Source organism: Heterocephalus glaber, unplaced genomic scaffold (assembly GCF_053883595.1).
Source record: "Heterocephalus glaber isolate CG9 unplaced genomic scaffold, H.glaber_assembly_v1.0 deba00001481, whole genome shotgun sequence".
Lineage (NCBI taxonomy): Eukaryota > Metazoa > Chordata > Mammalia > Rodentia > Bathyergidae > Heterocephalus > Heterocephalus glaber.
Window position 1 is genome coordinate 17344965 of NW_028258317.1, and position 26962 is coordinate 17371926.

Genomic DNA, 26962 nt, shown 5'->3' on the forward strand with positions numbered 1-26962 from the left:
AAAAAAACAGCTTTTCCCTATCTTAGAAAAAAAATTTTTACCTAAAGTTGGCCTGGCATTTTTGGATTTTAAAATATATGCACTACAGTGGTGCCGCCACCTGCCTCGCAAGTGCAAGATCCTGAGTTTGAACCCCAGTACCAAAAAAAAAAGTGCACTAAACCAAACAAGCAGGTCCCATATTAAAAGTTGGTGCTACAAATAAATAATGTTAAAGCTAAGGCTCAGAAGTCAAGCCAAAGGCTTTGGATGCAGTTGAGAACAGCAGCAGTCTCTCTGTGTTGCTGCAATGTCAGGTTTCTCTAACAATTCTTGTCCTTTCTTGCCAAGTTCCTATCTGGCTCACAGTGAGGAAAAGAAATTCATCATTACCTAAGGGAGATACTTTTAGTGGAGGACAAATTCTTTATATTAGTGATTTTAAAAGATAATCAAGGTGGGCCAGGGATTTAGCTCAGTGGTACTGCCACCTGCCTTGCAAGCACAAGGTCCTGAGTTCGATCCCTGGTATCAAAAAAAAAAAGATAATTGAGATAACAGCGTGGGCAGGAGAAGTCTTCCGTAAATCTTCCAGTACTGGGGCTCAAACTTAGGACCTTGCGTCAAGGCAGGCACGGCACCACTGAGCTACCCCAGCCCCTTCTGAAGATGTTAAGATTAGGCTTTTACAATTGCTCAGGCAGCAGATAAAGACTTATATACACACAGCAGAAATGGAAGAGTTAATAAACTAGAAAAAAAATCCCAGAAATGATAAAAACTGAGGACAAATGGACAGTGATAGGGAAATGACAATTTGTTTTCTATGCCATACAACCAAATAGGTAATTCCTCTAAAAGAGACAGGGAGCATAAACACGTGGGTTTTAAGGAAGACTGTGTGAGTACTGGGTTCCACAGATAACATCTGTGGGTATAGATGGGAAGTAGGATTTTCTGAGCTTTCCCATTTGAGTTTACAGCAAGAAGGTGAGGCTAGTTGTATCGATAAGGAGATTTTTCCATCTGAATTTATTGCGGGGGGGGGAGGGAGAGGGAGGGAGAGAGAGAGAGAGAGAGAGAGAGAGAGAGAGGGAGGGAGGGAGGGAGGGAGGCAGGGAGATATTAAAATCCCAGGAAGGGGCCGGGGATTTAGCTCAGTGGTTCCGCTGCCTGCCTCACAAGCACGAGGACCCGAGTTTGATCCCCGGTACCAAAATAAAATAAAATAAAACCCCAGGAAGGGAAAAACATCAGCAAGAAAGAGGCCAATCTTCAAATTGTGAGACACAATTATTAGTAACACTTGCCAGTTAAAAGCAAGCAGTACTCTGGCCAGGATAAGAGTAGTAAAGGTTAAAAACAAAAGCAAACAAAGATGGAAATCATTGTGATGACACATTAGGAAAAAGAGGCTCTGAAGATACTGGTTTTAGCCCTTGATGCATTTGCATCTAAAGACTAGAAAGAAAGAATCAAGAGAAAACCAATATGCTCTTCAGACTGAATCAACAGAAGGACTAAGTCGGAAGAAGTCAGTGCTGGACTATTCATGCATACAGATGAGGGGGCAGAGGCAACAAAAAAGACAAAACCAAAAGTCTCCATCAATTCCAGCAGGAAAAGCAGTGGCACATAAGCCACAGAACCACGATTGAGTCTCCAAAGAGGCACCAGTGATAGACAATCACATTGCCTTTGAAGTAAGACAGCTTAGCCAGTTAGAAGCCCATGACCCAACGTAAGAAACTACTTGGATAGAACTTTACTTTCTCACTGTATCTGACCTATTATTCCTAAGTAATGCTTTGCTTTTTTTTTAGTTTGTTAGGCTGAGGGGAACAATATATCATAACTTTCCTAAAGCCTATAACATTTCTATACTAAAGAAATGAAGGGTAAATACCAAGAAACAAAGTGTGCCTGGAAATAAGAGGTTGGGAGAAGAGAAAACATGAAAAGCAGGAATATCAGAAGAAAGTAAATATAAAGTGAGGTGAGACAAAGGACAGAAACACATATACACACAAAAAAGTAGGGAAAGACAAAGACAAAGACCAGTTTTCTCTCTGTCATCCTCAGTTTCCACAGAATGTAAAATTCCTGGTATAACCAAGTCTAATTAGAAACTAAAATGAAAAATTAAGAAAAATGTTAACATTTCAGCTTTAATAAAAGAGCTGTGCTTTAGTGTGTCTGTCAGTCATTATCTTTTACTGGGTCTACAATGTGCCCCACAGCACCATGTCAGCTAGATGGTAAAACGCCTAGCTTTTCAGAAAAAGAGAAGCTAATTAGTGCTAGTTTGTTTGCTAAGCATAAGGAGGGACTTATGGGCTAGTTTAAGGGCAAAAGTTGAAAAGCCCCTAGTACACTATTTGAAATTACCTGGGAACATTTACTCCTTCAAATACTGAATGTCTATACACACAAGGCTAACCACAGAAGATTCAAAATGTAAGTCAATCTAAGAGGAGAATAAAATATAAATACATGTCTAAAAGAATACAGGAAGTGGGAGGGGAAGGGGAAAGGAAAGAAAGGAAAAGAAAAATATGAGAAAAGGAAAAAAATATATAAATACAAACATTGAATTGTTATACAAGGAAGTTTACTCCATGAGAATAGCATAAACCAAGTGTTACATGAGTTAGAAGTAAAGTAAGTTCATTTCCCTATAGGGTGAGTAGAGAAAGCTTCACGGAGGTGACAGCTTTGAAGAATTGTGTGTTTTTTAACAGGTGAAGACTGGAGGGAAAGGGAATAAATATCTAGAATCTGGGTATAAGCAATGACACGATTAAAGGCACAAAAGTGGGAAAGGCTATATTTTCTTGAGACACAGTTTGTTAGTTTACTTAGCATCTGCATAAAAGAATGTGGGAGGGAATAACAGAAAGCAAGCCCCGGAAAATAGGCTGAGGAAAGTAATCTAACCTAGGGCAAAGATGGGTCTCCAAACACAAGAGAAAGCACTCAAATCAAATGAACAATGAGGCTCTCTTGTGTGTAGTACTCTTGGATTCAGTTCCAATCTTTAAATTGTGAGCACAGCTAGAACTTTATCAGCCAGAGGAGAAAGGAAAGAGAACTGACAATGTCTTTTTCATGGCAGTTTTTCCCCCTCCTACATGAAAATCTTAACATATTTAAGCTCTCTTAGGTTACTTTGGAACAGTTCTCTAACAGTAGAAATACTCAGGATTCAAACCACAGAAACTACATACTTTGCAAGAAATGCCAGTGACAGGACAAAATTTGGCCTTTCTTAGCACCTGCTGTACCTCAAATGGGTAACACAGCCGGTATTGTTAGCCTATAGTTGTGTATTTTGACTGAAAGAATTGGCTAATCCCTAAACTCTATGACAAAGGTGGTATCAAATCTAGATGGGCTGCTTCAAGGAAAGTTAAACCATATTTTCAACCTCTTGTTTCCTTTACAAAACCAGGTTCTGGCTGAAATGGCATTCTCACTTTCCAAGACTAATACACCTGCGACAGTAGGCTATTCTGAAAACCTCCCCCAGACTAGTGTTATTCATCCAAATCAAAATGCACAGCAATGACTCTGCCTTTAGTTCATCCAAGAATAAGCCTTTTTCTGGTCAAGAACCAGTGGAAAAGGGTTTCCCATACTAGGGACCTATGATACTGCTTGCTTCTGGGGAGTAAAGACCAAGTGATCTTGTCAGGATTGGGAGTGGGATTTGGTTTGGTCTCTCTCTCTCTCTCTCTCTCTCTCTCTCTCTCTCTCTCTCTCTCTCTCTCTCTCTCAGACACACACACACACTTACTTCAAGAAACCACCCTGGAAGAATTTAACATTCCACTATAGCTAATTGTCTCCTGAGAATTAAGGAGGAGAGAAGAGAATGGAATTACATATGCTTGTATGCATGAATATCCAGCTTCATGGTTCAGAGGAATCACATTCAAAAGATCAAGAAAATCACACAGAATTTTAATTCTTACGTACTTTGCTGCTCTCCCCAGCCCAAATAGGTCCAGTGACCTAAGAAAACCACAAAGAAGTGACAGGTAATTTTAGCAGAAATTCAAAGATCATTTCCCCATTCACCAATTATTATGTGCCTTACCTTATTAAGCCTACCCTACTTGCATGCCATTAACTTTATATAACAGAATATCTGCCGTCTATAAAATAAGACAAATCTACAAAGTATTCTTGCTCTTTGTTATTTACTAGATAGAAAATAATAAAACAAATAATAACAACAAAACCTATTGCTTCTATACCATTTTAAACCTTCTGCTGGTCTATATCTTTCTCAGAGCACCATAATTTAGGGGTTCTGGTGCCTTTCCTGAGTCAAATGAAGCAAAATTCTACCTCCTGTCTCTAAGAAGCTCTTCCTTGTCTCTGTGTTAACCAAACCTGAGTGTGCCACAGTATACCCATGAGAAGTCAGCCCTGACACCACCCCTGTCTGGGAGTGATGATGTCCAATTCTGCTGCTCTCTACTAAAAGAAAGTTAAAAGGGCAGCAAATGGCAATGTCAATCTCTTAAAAACTAAATCTCTAATATTCTAAAGTGTAATAAAATATTCTAGCCTATTGGGTCCTCAGAGATACCGTTTTTCTGAATTATCTATAAACCTTTAACAAAGTCTATTAAAACACAAAGCTTTGAAAATAGAAAACTGAAAACTTCATTTTTTCAAAGTAAAAAACTAAATGTTAAATTTAAATCCTATCCCATAATCTGAATGAGCCAACTAATTGTGACAAATCACTAAAACTAGGCTGTCAATCCTAGGAAAGAAGTAATATTTTAGCTTCATGATTAAGAACATGAGTTTTAAAGTCAAAGCTCAGTTGTTCTGACTCTGCCACTTATTAGCGATCTGATTTTGAATCAGTCATGAGAGATATTTCCTCACTGGTAATGTGAGAATAATAATGAGTCTCACTGTGCTATTGTAAGGATGAGAAAATGCACATAAAGTATTTGGCACAACCTCTGAAACAAGGTCAGCAATAGTTTTGTCATGCTGCCAGCTTTGCCTGCCTTACTGGCTCCTAATAAAGAGGTGACAGAAAGAAAACAATTCCCAGGTCTGTATACTCTGACACCCCTAAGGTCCCTGAAGGGATCTTCAATATATGGCCCAGAAGTCTTGGAATTCTGAAGGCGCAGCTCCCTTAAAAATTTGCAGTGAAACTCAAATTCTGAGAGCATCAGATGATGCCAACCCAAACTGTTTGCACTTACCTGAGCTAACCCCTATCCTAAGCATATGGGACTACCGATCAGTCATAGGACATTTAATTTAGCTAGATGGTAACGACCACTTTTCTTCCCAGGTACTTACCTTCCTCCTACCACCTATGTCTCTTCTCAACTCTCAGAGACGGTACGTTAGTTTAATGTGCCATTTAAATTTTTTAATAACTGATTTGATCTTCTAACCATGGGAGGGGTGACTAAAATTCTCTTAGGCTATAGTACAGTTACCATAGCAACTGTTAGAGGGTAATTACTTTATTACTTTTTAAAAAGAAAATGGAAAAAATGATCACATAGAACCTTTAGAAGAAAAAAAAAATAATTTCAGAATATGTCCTTCAACCTAGATCGCTCCAGACAAGTGACTGCTGTTTTTCACCTTAACTCTGAGGCCAAAGAAGGACCTCCCTTCAGGACACTACCTCATCCTTGAGCATAGCACTGCATAGCAGTTTCTTTCACATAAAGGGTGCTTAATAAATATCTATTAGATTAGTAAATTGAATGAATAATCTGATCTCTAAAATGTGAAAAAAATTTTTTCAAGTCTGTTATATTCTCTAACAAGCCAGTTCCCTATTCTCAAAACTTCAGCCCAGTCTCATTATAAAACAAATAACATCAGTTTAATTAAGTAACTTTGTTTCCCCACCCTAAAAAATCATTAGCTAGTAGAACAATTACTAAGGAAAGTTAGACGTTGGGTGTGGTGGTACACCCCTGCAATCCAAGCACTCTGTAATCCCAGCACTCAGGAGGCTGAGAAAGAGGACCAGGAGTTCAAGGCCAGCCTGTGCTACGTACATTACCCTGTTTCAAAAAATAAAACAAAACCACTTAGGTTTTGCTAGGTGTAAGAACTGAAAAAGAAAAAGATGAGACCATGCGCCTTCTGGGTGGCATGGCTGTAGACTGATAAAGAAAAAGAAAGAAATGTCATAGGAAAAATAAAATTACATGTCCAAAGGCACATTTGGTGAACTAAAATAATTCTGACATATCTGAACAAGGCTGCAGAATTATGAAAGATACTGATCTTTAGTACTATGAGGAAATTATGTAATGTTAGGAATTTTGATTATCTAAAGAGAATGCAGAGCTACCATGGCTTTTAAAGGGGCGAGAAAGGATCACATTTACCATTTCATACAGAGAAGAATGGTACAGTATGGCCAATTTGTTGGTAGAGTAAGGGCACTAGTAAGGAGGAGGTTGCACACATTTGTTGAATTATCCGTGGCAAAAGGCATGGAGAGAAATGGACAAATTCATGAGATATTTCTGGAAGTAAAAATCAACAGTTTGATGAATAACTGAGGTTAGGTTTTTAGCTTGAGCTACTAGGTGGACGTAACATTCACTGAGAAGAAAAATACAAAAAAGGGGACAGGGTAAGGGAACTAATCAATTCAGTGCTTGCGTATCTTGACTTGAGGATATCTATAAGACATTTCAAATTAGTATGTCCAATAGACAGCTGGATATATGGGTTTACGGAGCTTAGGAAAGAGCAGAGCAGAAGATTTGAAAGCTTTCAGAATATAAACTCCCTGACAGTAAGGATTTTTCTGCTTCCTTCCTTTCCTGTACTCTCACAGTTCCTAAATATTGCCTAACAAAAAATAGAAGCTTTACCAATAAAAATAAATATTTTCATTTTAGTAAAATGTCTCAACAAATTTTATAAATTGATAAATAAAATATAAAAGTGAGTAAATATGAACACGGAGGCAGACTGCAGATTAAGGACAGAGGGACCACATAAAAGGGGTTTAAAAAAGAAAAACCCCTAAGAAACAACCATATTTAAAATAAGGAAGATAGGGCTAGGGATTTAGCTCAGTGGTTCCACTGCCTGCTTCGCAAGCACAAGGTCCTGAGTTTGATCCCTGGTACCAAAAAAAGAAAAAAGAAAAATAAGAAAGATAGCTGGGCATGGTGATACACACTGTAAACCCGGCACTTAGGCAAGAGGATCAAATTCAAGGCCAGCCTAGGCTACATAGTGAGTTCTCAGCCTGGGCTATATAGTGAGACTATGCCTCAATAAATAAATAAATAAATAAACAAAATGAGGAGGAGGAGGAAGAGGATGACAGCTGTTAACAAAAAGTGTTGGTGAGGCAGTAGAGCAACTGGAACTCTCATACACTGCTGTCAAGAATGCAAAGAGAAGCATTTGTAATCCCAGCACAGGGAGGCTGAGGCAGTAGAATTGCCATGAGTTGGAGGCCAGCCCAGCTACATAACAAGACCCTGACTCAAAACAAGCAAACAAACAAACAGCAAAAAAACAGAATGCAAAGAGATAGAACATTTTGGAAAACAGTCTTGGCATTTCTTATAAAATTATATACGCACCACACACCCAGAAACTCTCCCCCTACATATCTACCCAAAAGAAACAAAACCAGGTTCATACAAAAACTCTGTACATAAATGTTTGCTGATGCTTACTTTAGTTTTGAGGTTCACTCTAAAAACTAGAAATACAGGGCAGGGGATTTAGCTCAGTGGTTCCGCCACCTGCCTCGAAAGCCCAAGGTCCTGAGTTTGATCCCTGGTAACAACAAAAACAGCAACAACAACAACAACAAAACAAAAAACAAAAAACAAAAAAAACCTAGAAATATAAATGTCCTACAACTAATGAATAGATCAACAATGGTACATTCACAGAATCAAATACTAATCAGGAATAAAAAGAGATGAACTACTGACACACACAGACAAATCTCAAATGCACTGATAAGTGAAAGAAGCCAGACTCAAAAAGTGATGTACTGTATGATTCCATTTATGGGATGTTCTGGAAAAGACAATATTATAGGGACAAAAAAAAAAAAACAGATTAGTAGTTGACATGGGTTAGGAGTGGGAGAGGTTGACTACAAAGGAGTGTAATGAACTATTAGGGATGACAGAACTTCTCCATGTCTTGATTATGGTTGTGGTTACAAACTGGATGTGTTTGTCAAAACTCTAAGCCGATACACTGAAAGGAACTATATACTGTATGTAAATTATACCTTAATAAATCTATCTTTTCTGTTAAAGGCAGACAAAGAAGCTCATGAAAATGACTATGAATGAGTAAGAGAGATGGGAAGAAAACCATGGCAGTGTGGTATCTGTGATCAAGGAAAACAAGGTTTCAAGGAGAAAGCAGTTAGTAGATATTAAGTGCTACAGACCAAATAGAAGTAAAATGGATTTAGAAACAAAAAATTACTAACAGCTTTAATGAGAGAAATTTCAATGAGCAAAAGCTAAAGTATAGACTTTTCAGAAACACACTGAAGCACCTGCCATGGTGAAACAAAAATAAAACAGCTGACAGTGTGTGCAGTTTTATTTTTTCAGCCCAAGTAAATTCCTCTTTGACAGTCCCTGCCCTGAACTGATGCCCACTCCAAGTACATGTCTCCTTATCTATTCCTCCTTGGCAGACCCTGCCCTGAACTGATGCATATTCCAAATATGTGTCTCCCTTATCTAGTCAACCTTACGCTGAACTAATGTTTTCTAACCCGAGTTTGAACTTGCTATAGACCAATCAGTAATGATATCATATGTAACCAATCAACTGCTTGCTCTGCTTCTGTACTTAGTTCCTGTTTGAAAACCGTATATAAACTGTAGAAGGACAAAAGACAGCTGTCTGGTACTTTAAGGAACTATCCTGACCAGGCCCCTCGACGTAATAAAGTTTGCTTTCTGCCTCCAAGTCCTGTGTGCCATTTCGTGTTTCCCGTCTGCCGTTTCGATGGAAGGTGACATCAAGAGATTCCACAATTCATACAATAAAAAGTCAAATGTGAGTAAGTAGAATAGAAGGAATTACTACCATAGTATGCCAGGAAAGAAGCAAGTATGGAAAAAGACAATGGCCAAATGTGTTACAGAAAAAACTCTAAGTACCCTTAGAGCTTATCAGAAAATCAACATTCTCAAATTAAGCATTCACACATATCAAATGAGTGTCAAAATGACCATTTTAATATGCATGCTAATGCTTCCCGTTTCCTTAGAGCCTCTTTTGCTCACATATTTGACAGATGAATAATCATTTACCCTCTAGCTTAGTGACACCTGCTACTAACACTCAGGCAGTCTAGAAAGCCAGCACCCTCAAGAGACAGAAGAAACCGAACCGCTTTACTACTCCCCCAGTCAACACAACCCAGGACATTTCTATAGCCAAAATGTGGGAAGCCACACACACATACCAAGCAAATCCCCAGCATACACCAACTGGGTGTCCTACAATTCAATTCAATTCTGATACTATCCAGAGACAGCATCAGATCCCACAGTAAAGGGCTCAGTCCCACAAGACTTGTCCCCAGGTCAGAATGCAATCCAACTCCCAGGTTAGACTTGACTTGAACTTATGATTAACTGATTGTAAATTGGGACTCTCATGATCTCTTCCTTAGGTCTGATTGTTTGCTAGGATGATTCACGTAATGGAGGGAAACACTTTTTCTATTGTATGTATTTATTTAAAGGATATTGCAAAGGCTACAGATGAATATCCAGATGAAGAGACAACTAAATCAAGGCCTGGAAGGGCCCTGAGTACAGGAGATCCTGTCACCCTCCCAGCATATGGATGCATTGTTCTCTAAACTCCATACTTTAGGGATTTTTATGGAGGCTCCATCACACAGGTATAATTTGTCAACAACTCAATTTCTAGACCCTTTCCTCTTCCTGAAGAATGGTAGGACTACAAGTTCCAAGCTTCTAGACATGGCTTTGGTTTTTCTGATGGCCAGTCTCCATCTTGGAGCCTACCAAGAATCGTCTTGTTGGATTAAGACATTCTTTTTTTTTGGCATTTATAATATTTACTTAGGTTTATGTTGTTTAAGTGACCAATCACTAGAAACACAGCATCTCAACAAGGGAAGGAACTCTAAATAATTTATATAAAGCCTAAATATTCAAATGATAGCATAAGATCAAGAAAGAAAAGCCCAAGCAGGAGTTTGTACTTCATGAGATAAACAATGTAGAAAATATTAGATTCTTGTGGGTTTTGTCCTTTCCTTTCCTTTCCTTTCTTTTCCTTTCCTTTCCTTTCTTTTCCTTTCCTTTCCTTTCCTTTATATCCTTTTCTATTTCTTTTTCTTTTTGTGGAGCTGGGGATCAAAGCCAGGGCCTCGCCCATGGTAGGCAACCATGCTAATGCTGTGCTACATCCCCAGCTCTTTTTAATTTACATCATCATCATCATCATCATCATCTTGGTTTTTTGAGACAGTCTCTCGCTATGCAGTTCAGGCTGGCCTCAAACCTGTGGTGATCCTCCTGTTGCAGTCTCCCAAGTGCTGGGACAATAAGTGTGTGCCACCACATGGGCTTATTTTATTTTAAGACAGGGTTGCCTAGTCTGGCCTTGAACTTCTGATCCTCCTGCTGCCTCAGCCTCCTGAAGCCATGTGCCAACTGTGCCCAGCTAATCTTATAGGTTTGTTTATTTTGTGAAAAAATAAAATAAAATTTCATAATAAGAAAATTAGAACAAGATATTCTTTTTTTTAATTTTTATTTTATTGGTATATTTTAGGTATACAATATAATGACATTCATCACTGGAAATTTGCACATTTACATAATCTCTCTGGGTTATTTTTTCTCCCTTCCCCTGCCCTCCCTTCAACTCCTCCATCCCTCCCTATTTACAAAGACTTTTTTTTCATTTTTTCATATTAATTCCATTCCCTTCTTTCCTTTCCCCTACCCCTCCCCTTCCCCTTTGCCCCTTTTCTTACTATTTCACATTATCTATTATACCTTTTAGTCCTTATTTACACTTTCAGTTTCTCACACCAGAGAAACTATTCGGTATTTACATGTGTGTTCTATTTATTTCACTTAAGAGTATTGCCTCAGTGCGTCTCCATTTAGCTATAAATGTCTCTAATTTCTCATTTTTTATGGCTGAGTAGTACTCCATTTTAGTTAAAAAAAAACCACATTTTCTTTTATCCAGTCTGGAGTTGATGGGCAATTGGGCTGCTTCCAAGTTTTAGCTACTACAAATTGTACTGCTATGAACATGGGTCCACATATATCACTGGTATGATTCTTTTAATTCTTTGGGGAAGATACCCAGCCGGGGAATAGCTGGGTCAAATGGGACTTCCAGTCCTAGTTCTTCGAGGTATCCTCATACTATTTCCACAGTGGTTGTACCAGTCTACACTCCCACCAGTAGTGGAGCAGTGTTCCTCTTTCCCCACAGCTCTGCCAGCATTTGTGGAACAAGACATTCTTTTTTTTTTTTTTTTTGGTACCGGGGATCGAACTCAGGTCCTTGCGCTTGTGAAGCAGGCAGCAAAACCACTGAGCTAAATCCCCGGCCTGAACAAGACATTCTTAATGCCCAAGAAATTCCAAAGGTCTAGAAGCTCTGTCTCAGGGACCAAGGTCAAAGATCAAAATATATAGTTCTTATTATAAATCACAGTATCACAATCCTCTACTGAAATGGCATTGTATTTACAAAGGAATGACATCTCTCAAGATATGGAGGCACAGGTATACCTCAAGTCCAAACCCACTGAACTCTCCGTACTGCAAAGCCAAAAACCACAGAACCTTTCCACAAATTCCCATTTACTTCATATCCCACACCCAATCAATCACCTACCGAGCAATTCATTCTGCTGAAGTCTCCTTCCTATTATGCCCTCCTCATATGTCTCTCTGTCCTTATGAATAAACTTATTACCCTGTGCCTGAATTATTACAAGATCTTTGGCTGGATTTATGACCTTATAATTTCTATCCCATTCAATCTACTCAGCAGATGGCAACTAGACTAATTTTCCTAAACCCAGCTGCAAATCACATCACTGCTCTTTCAATAATCTACAACAGCTCTCTCAGGGCATCTACTTTCTTGGCTTTCAAAACCAAATAAATATTGAACCTCACTGGTAACCAGTCCCCCAAAACAAGGCCTTTATTACTGAAAGAGCTATTTTTTACAGTTCCCATTCTTACCATACTCAGGCGATAGAGAGATGAAAGTGCCTGACTCCCCCTATCTGTCTCACCACCTCTGAAGCTGTAGCATCCTTCAATTCTACTCTTTGTTGGTGTAATATAGAAATAGCTTTAATTTTGCAACCAGACAAACCTAAGTTCTAAGCTATCACATAGTAGTTGTGTCACCCTCGACTGTTACCATCTCTATACTTCTGTTTTCTCATCTACAAAAAGTGATTAATACAACTTACCTCTTGGGGTTGCATAAATATTGAAAATCATGTATGTGGCATTGTAACTATGCACTAGACAAATAATAATTAATAAATCTTCCCTTCCCTACCTTACATAGTTGGTGCTTTCCTCAAGTTCCACTTAACTCTTCTTAAGCAGTGCTCAATGACTCTAGTAAACAGTATACCCTCAAATTTTGACCGGCGTGACATAGGAACAACTTGGGTTATGACTAGAATTTTAGTTTTAACTTATAACCAAAGTCTTGAGTTATGACTCAAATGCCAGACGCTTGTGCTTTCAGATGGTCTCAGATACGGATTTAACCCTTAAAGGATTTTGGAAGGAATATTACAACAACCTTTCCTGTGTATAGTTAATTGAGAAATCCTGGGCCAATGTCTCTCTAAGGACACTGAGACCTGCCTGTGTACAGGAGAGAGACTGAAGGCTGTGTAGAGCCTTCACTGACCAACTTGAGTTACAACCAGCCCTCGGAAGGAACTGAGTTCATAAATCAAGGGTCCACTGTAATCTCTGTAAACAATGAAAATAAAACCTTACAAAGCTATATGTAACCATATGACCTAGCCATTCCACTCCTATGTATTTAACCAAGAGAAAAGAAAACATGATTATGCACATGTTTATGTTAGTCATATTTTTTTTTTTTGAGACAGGGTCTCACTATGTAATTCAGGCTGGCCTTGAACTCACTATGTAGCCCAGGCTGGCCTCTAACTCAGTAATCCTGCAGCCTCAGCCTCACAAGTGCTGGAATTACAGGCATGCACCACCATGCCTGGTGCATATTATTCATAATTATTGGATACAACCCAAATGCCCATCACTGGGTGAATGGGTAAACAAAATAAGGCATATAATAATGGAACACTACTTGGCAATAAAAAAGAACAAATTACTGATATACTCAATAAAAGGAACAAGTCTCAAAATCTTTACACCGAGTGAAAGCCAGACACAAAAAGAGTGCATACTACATGTTATGGTTTAGATCTAAGATGTCCCTCAAAAGTCTCATATGTTCAGAGGTGGGACTTTTAGAAGATGATTGGATCATGCTATACTCAATAAAATGAATCTCAAAATCCTTGCCCTGAGTGAGAGCTAGACACAAAAAATACACACTATATGATTCCATTTGTATGAAACTCTAGAAAACAAAACTCAATCTAGACTACAATAATACATAGGCTTCTTCTGCATATTTTATCTTGATTCTAGTGGAAAATATAAGAAATTAGAAATGGTCACATTAAAAAAATAAGGTTTATAATTATCAAACAAAATACCACTGAGCAACTGTTATATAACCAGTTAATAGCCTAGTGCTCATTAATTTTTCCATGACACTAAAATAAAAGAATATCTGAGGCCCAGACTTCAAGTAAACAGCTGAGACAATGACAGGTCTCACCTATCAATTACTAAATTACAGTAATTACCAGGGAGCTCAGAAAGGACATAAAGTTAAATATTAGAAATTATTCTCTTCCCTTTTTCTAGACAGATGTGATAAGTACCAGACAACTTCTCCTCTATGGAAAACAGTAGTAAAGAGCCTATACTTAAGAAAAGCACTTTGAATCTAACATAGGGAAATAACGAAAAGAAACAACCAACCTTACTTGTGAATATAGATATAAAAATCCAAAATTAAATACAAATATAGTAATCAAACCTAGTTTTATGGTAAAAAAATAATTTATAAAAATCAAGTAGGATATAGAATAGGAAGGAAAAGATGAGTTTTTTTGTTTTGTTTAATGTATGGGAGAGAAAAATACTTATGAATCTGCTACTCAAACCTTTTGATTGTATCACATTGCATGTGGTGTCAAAATGCTATAGGAAATGGTATTCTGTTCAGCCATTTCATATAGGAGGAGGACACTGAAAAACCCTCCCTTTGCCGATCCTGGCAACTTTAATCTATCCCACAAGCATAGCCACCAAAATCTATTATTGGAGAAAATGTGGTAGTCAAAAGGGAAAGAAAAGATGATTATTAATAGAAATTAACACATTCATCATATTGATGAAAGCCAAAGGAAAATACCCATGAACAACTGGTTAAGCACTAATGTTGAACATCAACTCTTTAATTTTTTTATTACTTATTTATTTTTTATTGGTACATGTTCGTAGTACATAATGATTACATACATCATGGGTATCCATTCCTTATTTTTAATGTAGAAGTTCTCCTGAAGCATGACATAGAAAAGTACACAAATCATAACAGTATTGCTCAATGAAACTGTGAGCACACTCATATAATCAATACACAGATCAAGAAAGAGCATTACCAGCACCCAGCAGACTTCTTTCTGCTCCTTTGCAGTCACCACTAGCCTATGAACCAGATGTTTTCTGTCTAAATCTTTTCCCAGAAAGCCACATGCTAATACCCTCATCTCTTCAAGTCTTTGCTCAAATGTCACCTTCTCATAGTGACCTATACTCTCATCTTATTTAACATTACAATTCAACTCCAATTCTAGCATTACCAACTGCTTTTCACCAGGTAGGTACTCTTTTCTTGGTCTACTTCTTAATATCCTATGTGATTTCATTATTCATGATGTTTATTGACTACCTCCTGCCACTCTCAGAATGTTTGTTTTGCTCCCTAATAAATCCCTAGTATCTAGAACAGAATCTATAACATACGTGTCAAAATGTTTATAGAAGCAAAGAAGAGGGGGACAATAGGGCTAGTGTGGCTGGATGTGAGAAAACAACTACCAGTAGGAACATAAATAGGCACAATCTTTTAGAGTACAATCTGACAGTATCTAACAAAATTTAAAATGTGTATAGTCTTTAACCCGATAATTCCACTTATAAAAATGCATTTATTCAACTAATATTTATTGAACAAAGTTACTGTGGACACATAGATAAGCACATTCCCTACTCATGAAATTTATGGCCTAGGGAAGAAAACAAATTTTTTTTTTTGGTACCAGGGATTGAACTCAAGACCTTGCACTTGAGAGGCAGCTGGTGGAACCACTGAGCTAAATCCCATCCCAAGAAAACAAATATTAATCAATAATAATGTGAAATAGGAAGAACAGATCCAAAGGGAAAGTGGGAGGGGCAGGGGAAAGGAACAAATATGAGAAAAGGAAAAAAAAAAGAAACAGTCTTTGTAAATAGGGAGGGAAAAGAGGGGTTAAAGGAAGGGGAGGGGAATGGAGAAAAAAATAAGAACCAAGATATATCATGTAAAGGTACAAATTCCCAATGATGAATGTCATCATACTGTATACCTAAAATGTACCAATAAACTTAATGAATTAAAAAAATAAACATACTAAGTGCTATAAAAGTACATAAATACGTAGTAGAGAAAGGAAAATTTAAACATGGTTTAGCAAAAAACATACTTGCAGTTTCTCACTATTGCACAATGTTTTAGTAGCACAAATATGGAAACAATGCAAATGCCTACCAACAGGGAAAATTTTTCAAATTAAAATGTACTTCAATTTGACCAATCTTCTAGGTCCCACTATCAATTTACAGGAAATACAAGGACTGAGGAGGATATTAAGCAAAATCTAAAATGCAGTAGACTCTGTAAATCAAAAAAAAATCATGTAGTGAAGTGGCCTAATTTCTTCAAAAAGGAAACTACAAGTTTAAAAATTAAGTAAAGAAACTCACAGATTCTGGTAAGCACAAGGTCATGAGTTTGATCCCCAGTATCAATAAAAAAGAAGAAAAGATAGAAAGAAAGAAACTCAGATTTTAAAAGAATTACACATCAAAAAGAGAAAACAAGCAAAATCAATGTTTAAAGAAACATATTTGGTTCATAACAAAGAAAAGCAAGGAAGTCATTATCAGAAACATCAAAAAAGTAGTAACTTTTAGGAAGGAGCAGATTGTGATAGGAATGGGGCATATGGAGGGCTCTAAAGGGCAGCTGGTAAAGCCTATTTTTGGCTTACCTTATACTTGTTCATTAGACTAAACATCTGTTCTGTGGAGTTTTCTATATACCTGTGTCAAAATCTATAAGGATTTTATTTTTTGGTACCAGGGATCAAACTCAGGACCTTGCACTTGCAAGGCAGGTGCCAGAATCACTGAGCTAAATCCCCAGCCCTATAAGGAATTTTAAATGCAGTAAACTGCTCAAATTCCTATTAACTCCCACCATCATTCCTCCGCATAAAGTCTTCAAAAGCTTCCCACTGTCTCCAAGATACAATATAAACCAGCTTGCATGGCATGATACGAACTTCTGTGTTTAACTGGCCTCCTCTCTGACTCTTCCCCATTCTTCTTATTCTCCAAACTCAAGACATCCAGAATTTTCAGCTTGTAGTACCCCAACATTCCTTAAACCATGCTTTTCTAACTTCATGTTCTGAAACCATAAATTCGTTTTTCCCCTCACCTGACTGCCTCCTATTTATCTTTCAAGACTACTTTGTGCCGGTGGTTTAAGGAGGTAGGGATGAACAGGTAAATCACAAGAGATTTTTAGGGCAGTGAAACTATTCTTGTATAATAGCATAAGGGTAGACATGTGTCACTATACATTTGCCAAAACCTATAGAATATAACGCCAAGAGTGAACCATCACATTAACAATGGATTTTGGTTGAGATATCACTTTGTCTGGGAAGCATTCCCAAATCATGCCAAATCTGGATTTTCTTCCTCTGTACTCCTTAAAGCACTTACCTTTACCATTCACTTATTTCATGGTACTATTTACATGTTCCTTCCTCTCTGGGATTGAATTCCCTGAGGTTAGGGACTTTATTGTCTCTATATCCCCAGTTAGCATGCTTCTTGGCATGAAGAAGAAGAATCCAACAATTATTTGCTTTGGTTTTTTGAGGCAGGGTCTCACTATGTAGCCCAGACTCACCTTAAACTCATGGCAATCCTCCTGCCTCAGCCTCTCAAGTGCTGAGATTACAGGTGTGCATCACCATACCCAGCCAAATATTAGCATAATGAACAATTCTACCAATTTTTAATATCTACAACAATTCTGTCAATTGTGTTTTATTAAATTCATTTCTTGTCATTCTGTACCAATGAAATATATTTTGAAAAGCCATCAAATGGCCATGCTTGATGGTCATAATAAACCTTTATGTATATACAACACACCCTGTACTCAGGAGTACACAGTTAAGTGTTGTCATCAAATTAAACTTTTTTTCACATTAATCTAACATTTTTAGCATGCATAGCTATGTGACATTATAATTGAACTTAAATGATAATAAGTCGATGCAATAACTGCAATTAGCCACCTCAAATTTCTTTCTGGAAGAAGACAGAATAGAAATAAATAAATGAGTGAGTCAGAAGACTACAATTAACATTATTTTTATCAGCCAAACCATATTGTTACAGTTTCTCCCTTTTCTTTGTTAGTTTCTCAGCACCTATAATCAGCATCAATATCAACTGCTTCCACTGATACCATACGTACAGTGTAACACTCAGCATCACTAATAGAAGTTCTGGACCCATTGTGCTGCCCTATCACCAATATAATGCTACTACCTATGTACTCTAAGGAGTCTGTAACTAGTATACATTTCTGCCTCTGAAAGTCTTAGTTATAGACTGGGGACAGCAGAAAGTACAGATTGGCTGATCCCTCACTCTCCCCTACCAATGGGATGAGGTAGAGAAGAATTTTCCAGCCAGTAAGAGAATCAGTTTCAGCACTCTAACTGTAAATATTGGAAACAACTTAAATGTCCACTAATAGCAATTTCAATCCTATCCCAAAAAGCTGAAAATGTATACTTGAATATCGGCACATTATTGTCTGCAGCAACACTATTCACAATAACCAAAAGTTATAAAAAGAAAAACCCAAATGCCCACCAACTATGAATGAAGAAATAAAGTGCAGTATATCCATACAAAATATTAGTCAGCCATAAAGTTTGATGCATTCTACAACATAGATAAACTTCAAAAACATTATGCTGAGTGAAGAAAACAATTAGAAAAGGTCACATGTTTTGGATATGAATACAGATGATGGCTCCACAACACCGGGAATATATTAAATGCCGTGGAATTACAGACTTTAAAATGATTACTTTTTTGTTATATGAATTTCATCACAGTTAAAAATGTCCATTAGGGCCAGGGATTTAGCTCAGTGGTTTCGCCGCCTGCTGCGCAAGCGCAAGGACCTGAGTTCGACCCCTGGTACCAAAAAAAAAAAATGTCCATTAATAGGGATTGATTTTCTACATGTATTTAAATTTAAATTTAAAAAAAAGCAAAGCAAGAATACTACATAACAGCATACTACTATTTGCAAGGGGAAAATACTATATATAAATACAAAAATTCTAGAGAAATCCTCAATAAATTGAAATAGTGGTTGCTTCTAGACAGAAATTACATAACTAAAAGATAGAGACAAAAAATTGTTTTTCACAGCCAACTTTTATTTTGGGGAGCTTGAGGTAGCTCAGTGGTAGAGTTTGCTTAGTTTGCACAAGGCCCTAAGTTCAAGCTACAGCACTGCAAAAAAATTTTTTAATTAAACAAAGTTGCATTTTTGTATGTTTTGAATTGTGCACCTTATGTACATGGTTCCTTTCAAAAAAAGGTAAAATAGAGATAAACATTTTATGAAGTAAACAAAATCCACCACCCGCTCTTTTCCTCCCTGGCTGCCTGTCATGAATGACACAGTAATTGTATGGACCAGGAAGTTCATGACCAATTGACTACTTCAAAGGAAAAAATGGTCATCCATGTTCTTTACCCAGGGAAAGAAATAGTACCTAAGACATAAATTAGAGAAAAACTTGTGAAAATGTATAAGACTATACCAGATGTCACCTTTGTATTTGGATTCAGAACCTATTTTGCTGGTGGTAAGACAACTGGCTGTGGCATGATTTATGATTCCTTGGATTATGCAAAGAAAAATGAATTCAAACATACACTTGCAAGACATGGCTTGTATGAGAAGAAAAAGGACTCAAGAAAACAGCAAAAGGAATGTAATAACAAAAAAGAATGAGAGAATGCAAAGGTCAATGTTAGTGCTGCAAAAAGTGAAAAGAACGAAGATTTTATAATGACTGTAGTGATTGTGCAAGTTTTTCATGAGAGGATTAATAAACTGTAAAAACTTTAAAAAATTAAAAAAAGAATCTGCCACCTACAGAACACCAGAGTGATTAGGATGCTTTAATGCAGGAGCCAACATAGGAGGTTCAGCTAACAATGGCAAAATGGGGTCCATAACATTGCTTATGGTAGAGTGTTTTGCCTAGTATGAGCAAGAAGCCTAGCATGCTCTGGGTTCAACGAGCACTCTAAAACAGGGGGAAGTCAGTGCCAGGGGTGTGGAAAAATTGTAGAAGGTGGCATAGGAAGAATATGAGTTCCAGATCTTTACCTTCTGGAATTTTAGAAATGAGAAATGGAAAAGAGAGGAAATTGATGAAATATAAGAATCTTTTTCTTTTTTGGTACCAGGTATCGAACTTGGGACCTTAACGCTTGCGAGGTAGGCAGCAGAACCACTGAGCTAAATCCTCGGCCCTGAAATGTAAGAATCTATAAGGAAAAAGGCCAGCTGGCCATACAATCCTATTTTCCTGAAGGATTTGGGGTCCATGGTAAATAAACAAAAGTCATCAGTGACATAAGCCTTGCTCTTCTGTTTGCAAAGCTCTCAGAAATAGGTCTTCAGTTGTAGCAATCATATTTTAACTACCAAAAATTTAAGTGGCACAAAACTTCCAATCCAATAATGGATTTCAAAGGCAAGAAGATAATAGGTGGTGAAGATGACATTAGACACCTAAAGGAAGAGGAAAAAAGGCTCCCAAAGGAGTAAATCTGCCAAACTGAACCAGTCTGGTATATCTTAGCTCTTTGGGGAAAAAAATACCATGGAGCAACCAACTTCCTTCAGCAGATCGGCAAGCACAACTATGACATCACTTTATTGCCTCCAAGCTATAAGGCTCTGCATCTTTTGAATCCTTTCTTTTCACTTTTCATTTATCCTACTATGAAAAAAATCTTTCCTTTCAGTCAACACATTTCAATTAGTTCTTTCAAAAGTCATTTCTAAACTTACCTCTCTGGAAAGCATTCTTGAACCAACTTTATGGCATTCTTAACCATTTGTTACTCTGCCACCTTAGGATTTCCCTCTTAATTCCCAGGTTATTACTATGCACCTGATAAAGATAATAATAAATAACATATCCAAGTTTCAGTTTTTGACCCATGTCTAGGTTATGATCTAGGTCTTCTGATTCTTTATGCATCCTCTCATTAATTCCTCCTTTGCCCCTGCAAATATATTGCCTGGTCTATCTGCTCATTAGAAGGCTTGGGGAGAAAGAAACAAAAGATGTAACAGATAAATTCCTTTGAGTTAAGGGGCTACTCAAATGATTTTTCCCTAGAATTATGTAGCATTGCTCCCAACAAGGGGCTTTGAATTTGTTTTCTGTAATGCTGGTCTGGAGTCTCAAAGTTTCACAAGAAAAATTAAGAAAAAAATATGACAGTTGTCCTTTTGTCTAGCAACTGCTAAAAAAAAGGCCATAATTTCTACTAAGCCATGAACATCTTAATGCTTATAAATTATCTTATGTAATATAGCTAGTATATAGTTAATGTATTTTTAATTATTGCTAGTTTTATATATCAGCTGCCTGAATATGAGTTTAGTATTCTTAATTGCATAAGTATCCTAGGCATCTAAAAACTGTGGAGCAATTTCCAATCCAAACAAAAGGATGCCACCTTCCAGCAAATACAGCAAATTACACTCTCTCACAGACAGCAACTCCTGAAAAGCCAAACTGTCTTATGTAAAACTCAGCTGGGATAAGGGCTCTCAAGAGCACACAGTCAAATATCTTTCTGTCACTATCTAAACACAATAGGGAGACTAAGAAACCAAAGATTTTGTCCCTACTTCTGCAATTTGATCTCAGAGAGAAAAAAAGTCCTGTCACTCAAGTAGTGTGAGTCTAAGAAAGAGTTTAGAGTGCATTATTAAACTAAACTAGATGATAACGATGGGTACTGTGCTCATAGATGTTAGTTCCATGTACTCCAAAATGTATGCATTTTATATGTATTCCTTCACATATTCAAACACTGCATAATTAAAATTCTAACATTTTAAAAATAAAAATTAAGACATTGAGAGAATATATACCAAACTAAAGAGTAGCAATCTCAAAATGGAGTAGAGAGTGAAAATTACACAGTGATTCAACTCTCCATCTTATACATTTAGGATGTGAAAATTTTTATAGTAAGCATGTTATGTGTTTTTTTTTTAAGTTTAAAATTAAAAAGTTATTGGGCCAGGGATTTACCTCAGTTGTGCCACTGCCTGCCTTGATTTCTAGTACCAAAAAAAAAAAAAAACCCAAAAATTTTAAAACGTATTGATTTACCATGTTTGGAAAGGAAAAAAACTTTTTCACAGTATCATGAAAAGTGACCACCAAGTAAAATTAACGGAGGAAAGTAACTCATTCAATAAACATAAACTGTAATACATTTCTTAGCCCAGTGACAAAGGTGTGAAAATCGTTCTAGGAGAGTGGATGAGGAGAGAGGAAACATTTCTACTGTATTCAAGACAAGGATTTCCAGAAACAGATATGTATCATGTAAAGTAACCCAGAAAATAAACAATCTATTCCTTGTGGCTTCTATGAATTCTTTTTCATTTGTTTGTTGGTTGGTTGGTTACATTTTTAAAAAATTTCTTTTGTACATAAGTTACTAAGTTTTAAAAACAGTATTGTCTCCACTATAGGCAATTTCTGAAATAATCCCATAACATGCCTGAAATTTGTTCAGTCAGCTCACGCTTGTTTAAAACGCACCATGCCCAAAGCTGACAAAAATCCAGTGCTTTCTTTAGCACAAATGATACATTTAAATGTTCATTTCTCACACAAACTTCTTTCCTCCTCCTCCTCCTCCTCCTCCTCCTCCTCCTCCTCCTCCTCCTCCTCCTCCTCCTCCTCCTCCTCCCCCCCCTCCCCCTCCTCCTCCTCCTCCTCCTGTTTTTGGAGACAGGGTTTTGCTCTGTAGTTCGAAATCACTACACAGCCCAGGCTGGCTTTGAATTCCCAGTGATCTTCCTGCCTCAGCCTCTCAGAGTGCTGGGATTTACATATTCGACCACTATGCCCAGCAGCTTCAATGAATTCTTTTTTTTTTTTTTGATACCAGGGATCAAACTCAGGACCTTGTGCTTGCAAGCTGAGCTAAATCCCTGGCCCATTCAATGAATTCTTAAAACACAGTAAGAATCCAAAAGTTAACACTAACTGAGAAGTACTCAAAGCTGGGCATGGTGGCACACACTGTAATTTCAGTACTCTGAGGGGCTGAGGCAGAAGATTATGAGTCCAAGCCTAGCCTGGACAATTTAGCAAATTAGCAAGACCCTATCACAAGATAAAAGGGCTGGGGATGTAGCTCAGTATGAGGGCCCTGGGTTCAATCCCCAGTACAAAAAGAAAAAAGGGCCTTTCAAATGGTCTAGTGTGGTGACACTTGCCTGTAAACCTAGCACTTGGGAGGCTGAGGTATGAGGACTGCTGTGAGTTCAAGGCCAACCCGGAATATATAGCCAAGACACACAACTCAAAAACAAAAACAAAAACAAAAAAACAAAACAAAGGTGTTCAAATCTCAAAAACAGTTGGCTGCAAATATTTTATTATAGTATATTATAGTATAGTATTCTAAATCTAACTCAAAAGATGGAATAATAATGCATAGATATATATTTAGACACATCTGAAACCTCACAAAAAACAGTCAGTGATGATTATCTCTGAGAAGACCCAGGTGTCTGGGGAACAAGAGTGGGAGAGAAATCTTTTAAAAAGTGTATTTAGTATTTTAAAATTTGTACACCAAGTATTCATATAAACTATTCAATAAATAGTTTTAAAATAAAGCAAAGAGCAGCAGAGTTTCTGAATGGCAAATTATATTCATGAGATTTCTGCCATCAACAGATGGTACAGTAGAAACAACAGGGACCCTAGTGTCAAAAATACCTACAACTACCCCAGTTCACCCACTTTCTCCAAATAAAGATGCAAACAAAAATAACTGGTTGGAAGATCTGAAAACAAATAAAAGAAAAAACTGAATTGCTCTTCACAGTACCATGCACCGTTGCTACCAAGAAATCATAACAAAGATACCAATACATTCTGCAACTTTAAATCTAAGGTGACTTGAAATAAAATAGCAGAACTTTAACACAGAAAGCATTGAGCAGAATGCTTCATAACCATGGTATCTATTGAAATCCACAGTATGACAAAAAATGATTAGGACAATTATGGAACCAAACATTCCTTTTACGAAGTAGCACTCCCATAGATGGATGGCCAGCTGGTGTAGGGACTGACAGCCCACTTACAGGGCCTTGAAAAGTGCATAATATAAGTATTATGTTAGGCTTTGAGGAATGGATAAATTTCTAAATAAAACACAAGATGGAGTTCCAGAGGAGCCTAGGCATTAGCAGTTCATTACCTTTGGCATCTGTCCTCCGAATTTCAGTGAAGGGCATTGTTTTTGTTTCTTCTAGGGTCCCAGGGCCTTTACATTAGCTACATTCACAGCTTTTAAAAATTTATGTTCTTTTACTCTGAGATAGAGTTTTGCTAAGTTGCCCAGGTTGGACTTGAAATTGTAATCCTCTGACCTCAACCTCCCCAGTAACTTCGATTACAGGTGTGCATCACCAGGCCAGACTTCAAGGTATTGCTTCAGAACCTCTCAGGGGCCATGCTAATGTCTTGAAGGGGCCCGCCGTGGGATAAGGACATACACTGTAAAAGGATGGACTCTGACTTCTGCCCTTCAAAAGTTATGGTAAGAGAGATTCTGGATTTCCTCAAGACATCATTATTCAAACATGGATTCACTTCCTAGATGGTCCTAAAAAGATATGAGTACTGACAGAGATACAAGGCCACAAGTTCTCAAATACAGAATGGCCTATCTCTCACCTCCTTCTAAAGTTCAGTATTAGAAATAAGACAGGTCATTGAGCAGCAGTGAACAATTTTAGATGGAGACCAAGAATAAGGAGAGGGGCCCAGGGATTTAGCTCAGTGGTTCCACCGCCTGCCTCACAAGCACAAGGTCCTGAGTTCAATCCCTGGTACCAAAAAAAAAAAAAAAAAGAATAAAGAGAGGATTTAAGACAAGTATTTCATTTGGGCATGGTGGCACATGTCTGTAATCCTAGCCTGCTGGGAGGCCAAGGCAGGAGGATCACAAGTTGAGCCTAGCTTGGGCAACTTAATAAGGTCCTGTCTCAAAATTTAAAATATATATAAAATGGGCTAGGGATATAGCTCAGTGTGAAAGCTCTAGGTTCCATCTCCAGTCCTAAAAAAAAAAGTATTTGAATGTGGTACAGACTAGGGATACAGCATATCAGGCATGAGAACTGAACAGTAGTAGAAAACACTGAATATTTCCTGCTTCCTAAGAATCAACAAATGCCAAGGATGGTAGCACACGCGTGTAATTCCAGCACTCAGGAGGACTGCTGCAAGTTCAAGGCCAGCCTGGGCCAAATACTGAGTTTAAGGCCAGGCTAAAGTACACAGTGAGAGCTTGTCAAAAAAAAAAAAAAAGAACAAGTATTTGTGTGAAGAATCACCAGGTAATTTAATGATGAGTTGAAAAGGAAAAAAGATAAATCATTTTATATAAAGATATCTCCTTTTAGAACACTGGTAAAACATTTCCTTTAAAAATTGTGGTGGTAGCCAGGAATGGTGGCGCATGCCTGTAATCTCAGCAGTCAGGAGGCTGAAGCAGGAGGATTGCCATAGGTTCAAGGCCAGCTTGCACTACAAAGGAAGACCCTGTCTCAAAAGCAAAAAAAAAAAAATTAGTGGTTGTCAATGAGATGTCACAATTTGGCAACCAAGCAGTATATTACTGATTGTTCTTCTGAATGTTTAGTTACTATTATTCATAACTCTCAGCATTGTTCTGAACTAATTCACTCTTCAAGAAAAAAATCTAAATAATATGTGAAGTTACACACTATTTGCTAATTTAAAAGACGATTCACACTCAGGATATTTTGGAGATATAGAACTAGATATAGAGATAGAGATATATAGATATCTTCCACCACTTGTTAAGGGTGATATTTTAACAAAACCACTGAAACAAACCCTTCATAGACCACCAGAGAAATTTCTTTGAAATGAGAGTGGGGAGGTATCTCAAAAATTCAAGCTACCTTTGAGGTACATTATCAAAAGAAATAAACACACCTCAAAAACTTACTGTTTGAGTCATAGTAATCCATTAGAGGAGATCCTAGGAATGTCATCAATAAAAGGACACTGCACTTTTAAGTACTAGGAACCACTTGTACTGTTGAACTAAACTGTCAATTTCAACAATCAACTATGGTTCAAATAAATCCCTACTTTATGCTTAAAGGGTGGACCTACATAATTTCTCTCTATAATGTTGGTATAATGTCTTAGATTATTTCTAAATATTTTTTAAAATATTATAAAAGAAATGCATATTCTTTGGAGAGTATTTGGAAAGTAGAATAAAAATGTTAAAAGAAAACAAAACTTACCTACAATTTTATTACTGTGAACTATTATTGAAACAGTATTTCCTGAATTTTTAATGTATAAGTATATAGAATATTTTTAGATACTTGGGATCACCTTAATAAGTTTAGGATTTTCCTTTTAAAACTTACGTACATAAATGTTTCCTGTATGTCAGAATATTTAAAAGCATATTATTCCATCATAAAGAAATACAACTATTCATTCATCCCTTTTGTGATTTACTATTATAAACAAAACCTATATATAAATCTTCCTTTGCACCTCTAATTTCCTTGAGCATCTCCAAAAAGTACAAACACTGAATTAGAAACTTACTAATTTACACGCCATAGCAGTACATGTGAACACTCATTTCATCAAACCCTTGCCAGATGCTGAATCACTTTTGATTTCTCAATTGTAGCCAGGATTCTGTCATTAGTACAGTGGGTGGACAAAGTAGGCATATATAAATATTGAGAATAGCAGAAAGCTGAACTTAGTAGTGAGAATGTTTTGTACAGCAACATGGTATACTACTGCATTATTTGCCAAGATACAGGTAGAAATACTCTTATTTAAAAATTAAGTTTGAATACTTTAGAAAGTTCAGACATATTTAGAAAAGAAACAAATCATTCTAGCCCCTCTACATCAATTTCTAATGCGTAGCCCTGTGACTTGTTTGTTGCAAGTAAGATTTGCATCAAATAATGCAGATCAGACTGCATAGCCTAAGAACTTGTATAAATTAAGGAACGAAAAGGAACTCCAGTATGAAAAGACTGGACATGCAAATAAGATCTGCAAAAATAAGTGTGAAGTGCTGAGTTCCAACTA

At 37.1% G+C, this 26962-nt stretch overlaps 1 protein-coding gene, 1 non-coding gene and 1 pseudogene across 12 annotated transcripts in view; 1 reads left to right on the top strand and 2 right to left on the bottom strand.

The window, feature by feature from the left end:
• Positions 1-26962, bottom strand: part of Unc13b (unc-13 homolog B) — a 202965-nt gene that overhangs the window by 110385 nt on the left and 65618 nt on the right. For 6 of the 11 annotated variants that reach the window (XM_087184287.1, XM_013068946.3, XM_087184289.1 and 3 more), the window contains one exon: positions 3958-3993. The exons of the other annotated variants lie outside the window; for them this stretch is intronic. In XM_087184287.1, coding sequence (XP_087040413.1) covers positions 3958-3993 — 36 coding nt within the window. The remainder of the gene's footprint in view (positions 1-3957; positions 3994-26962) is intronic. 11 annotated transcript variants of the gene reach the window in all.
• Positions 14345-14483, bottom strand: LOC147825842 (small nucleolar RNA SNORA29). Its single transcript, XR_015440168.1, has one exon. It is a non-coding gene; the product is annotated as a small nucleolar RNA SNORA29 (small nucleolar RNA).
• Positions 19178-19524, top strand: LOC147825843 (small ribosomal subunit protein eS24 pseudogene; annotated as a pseudogene).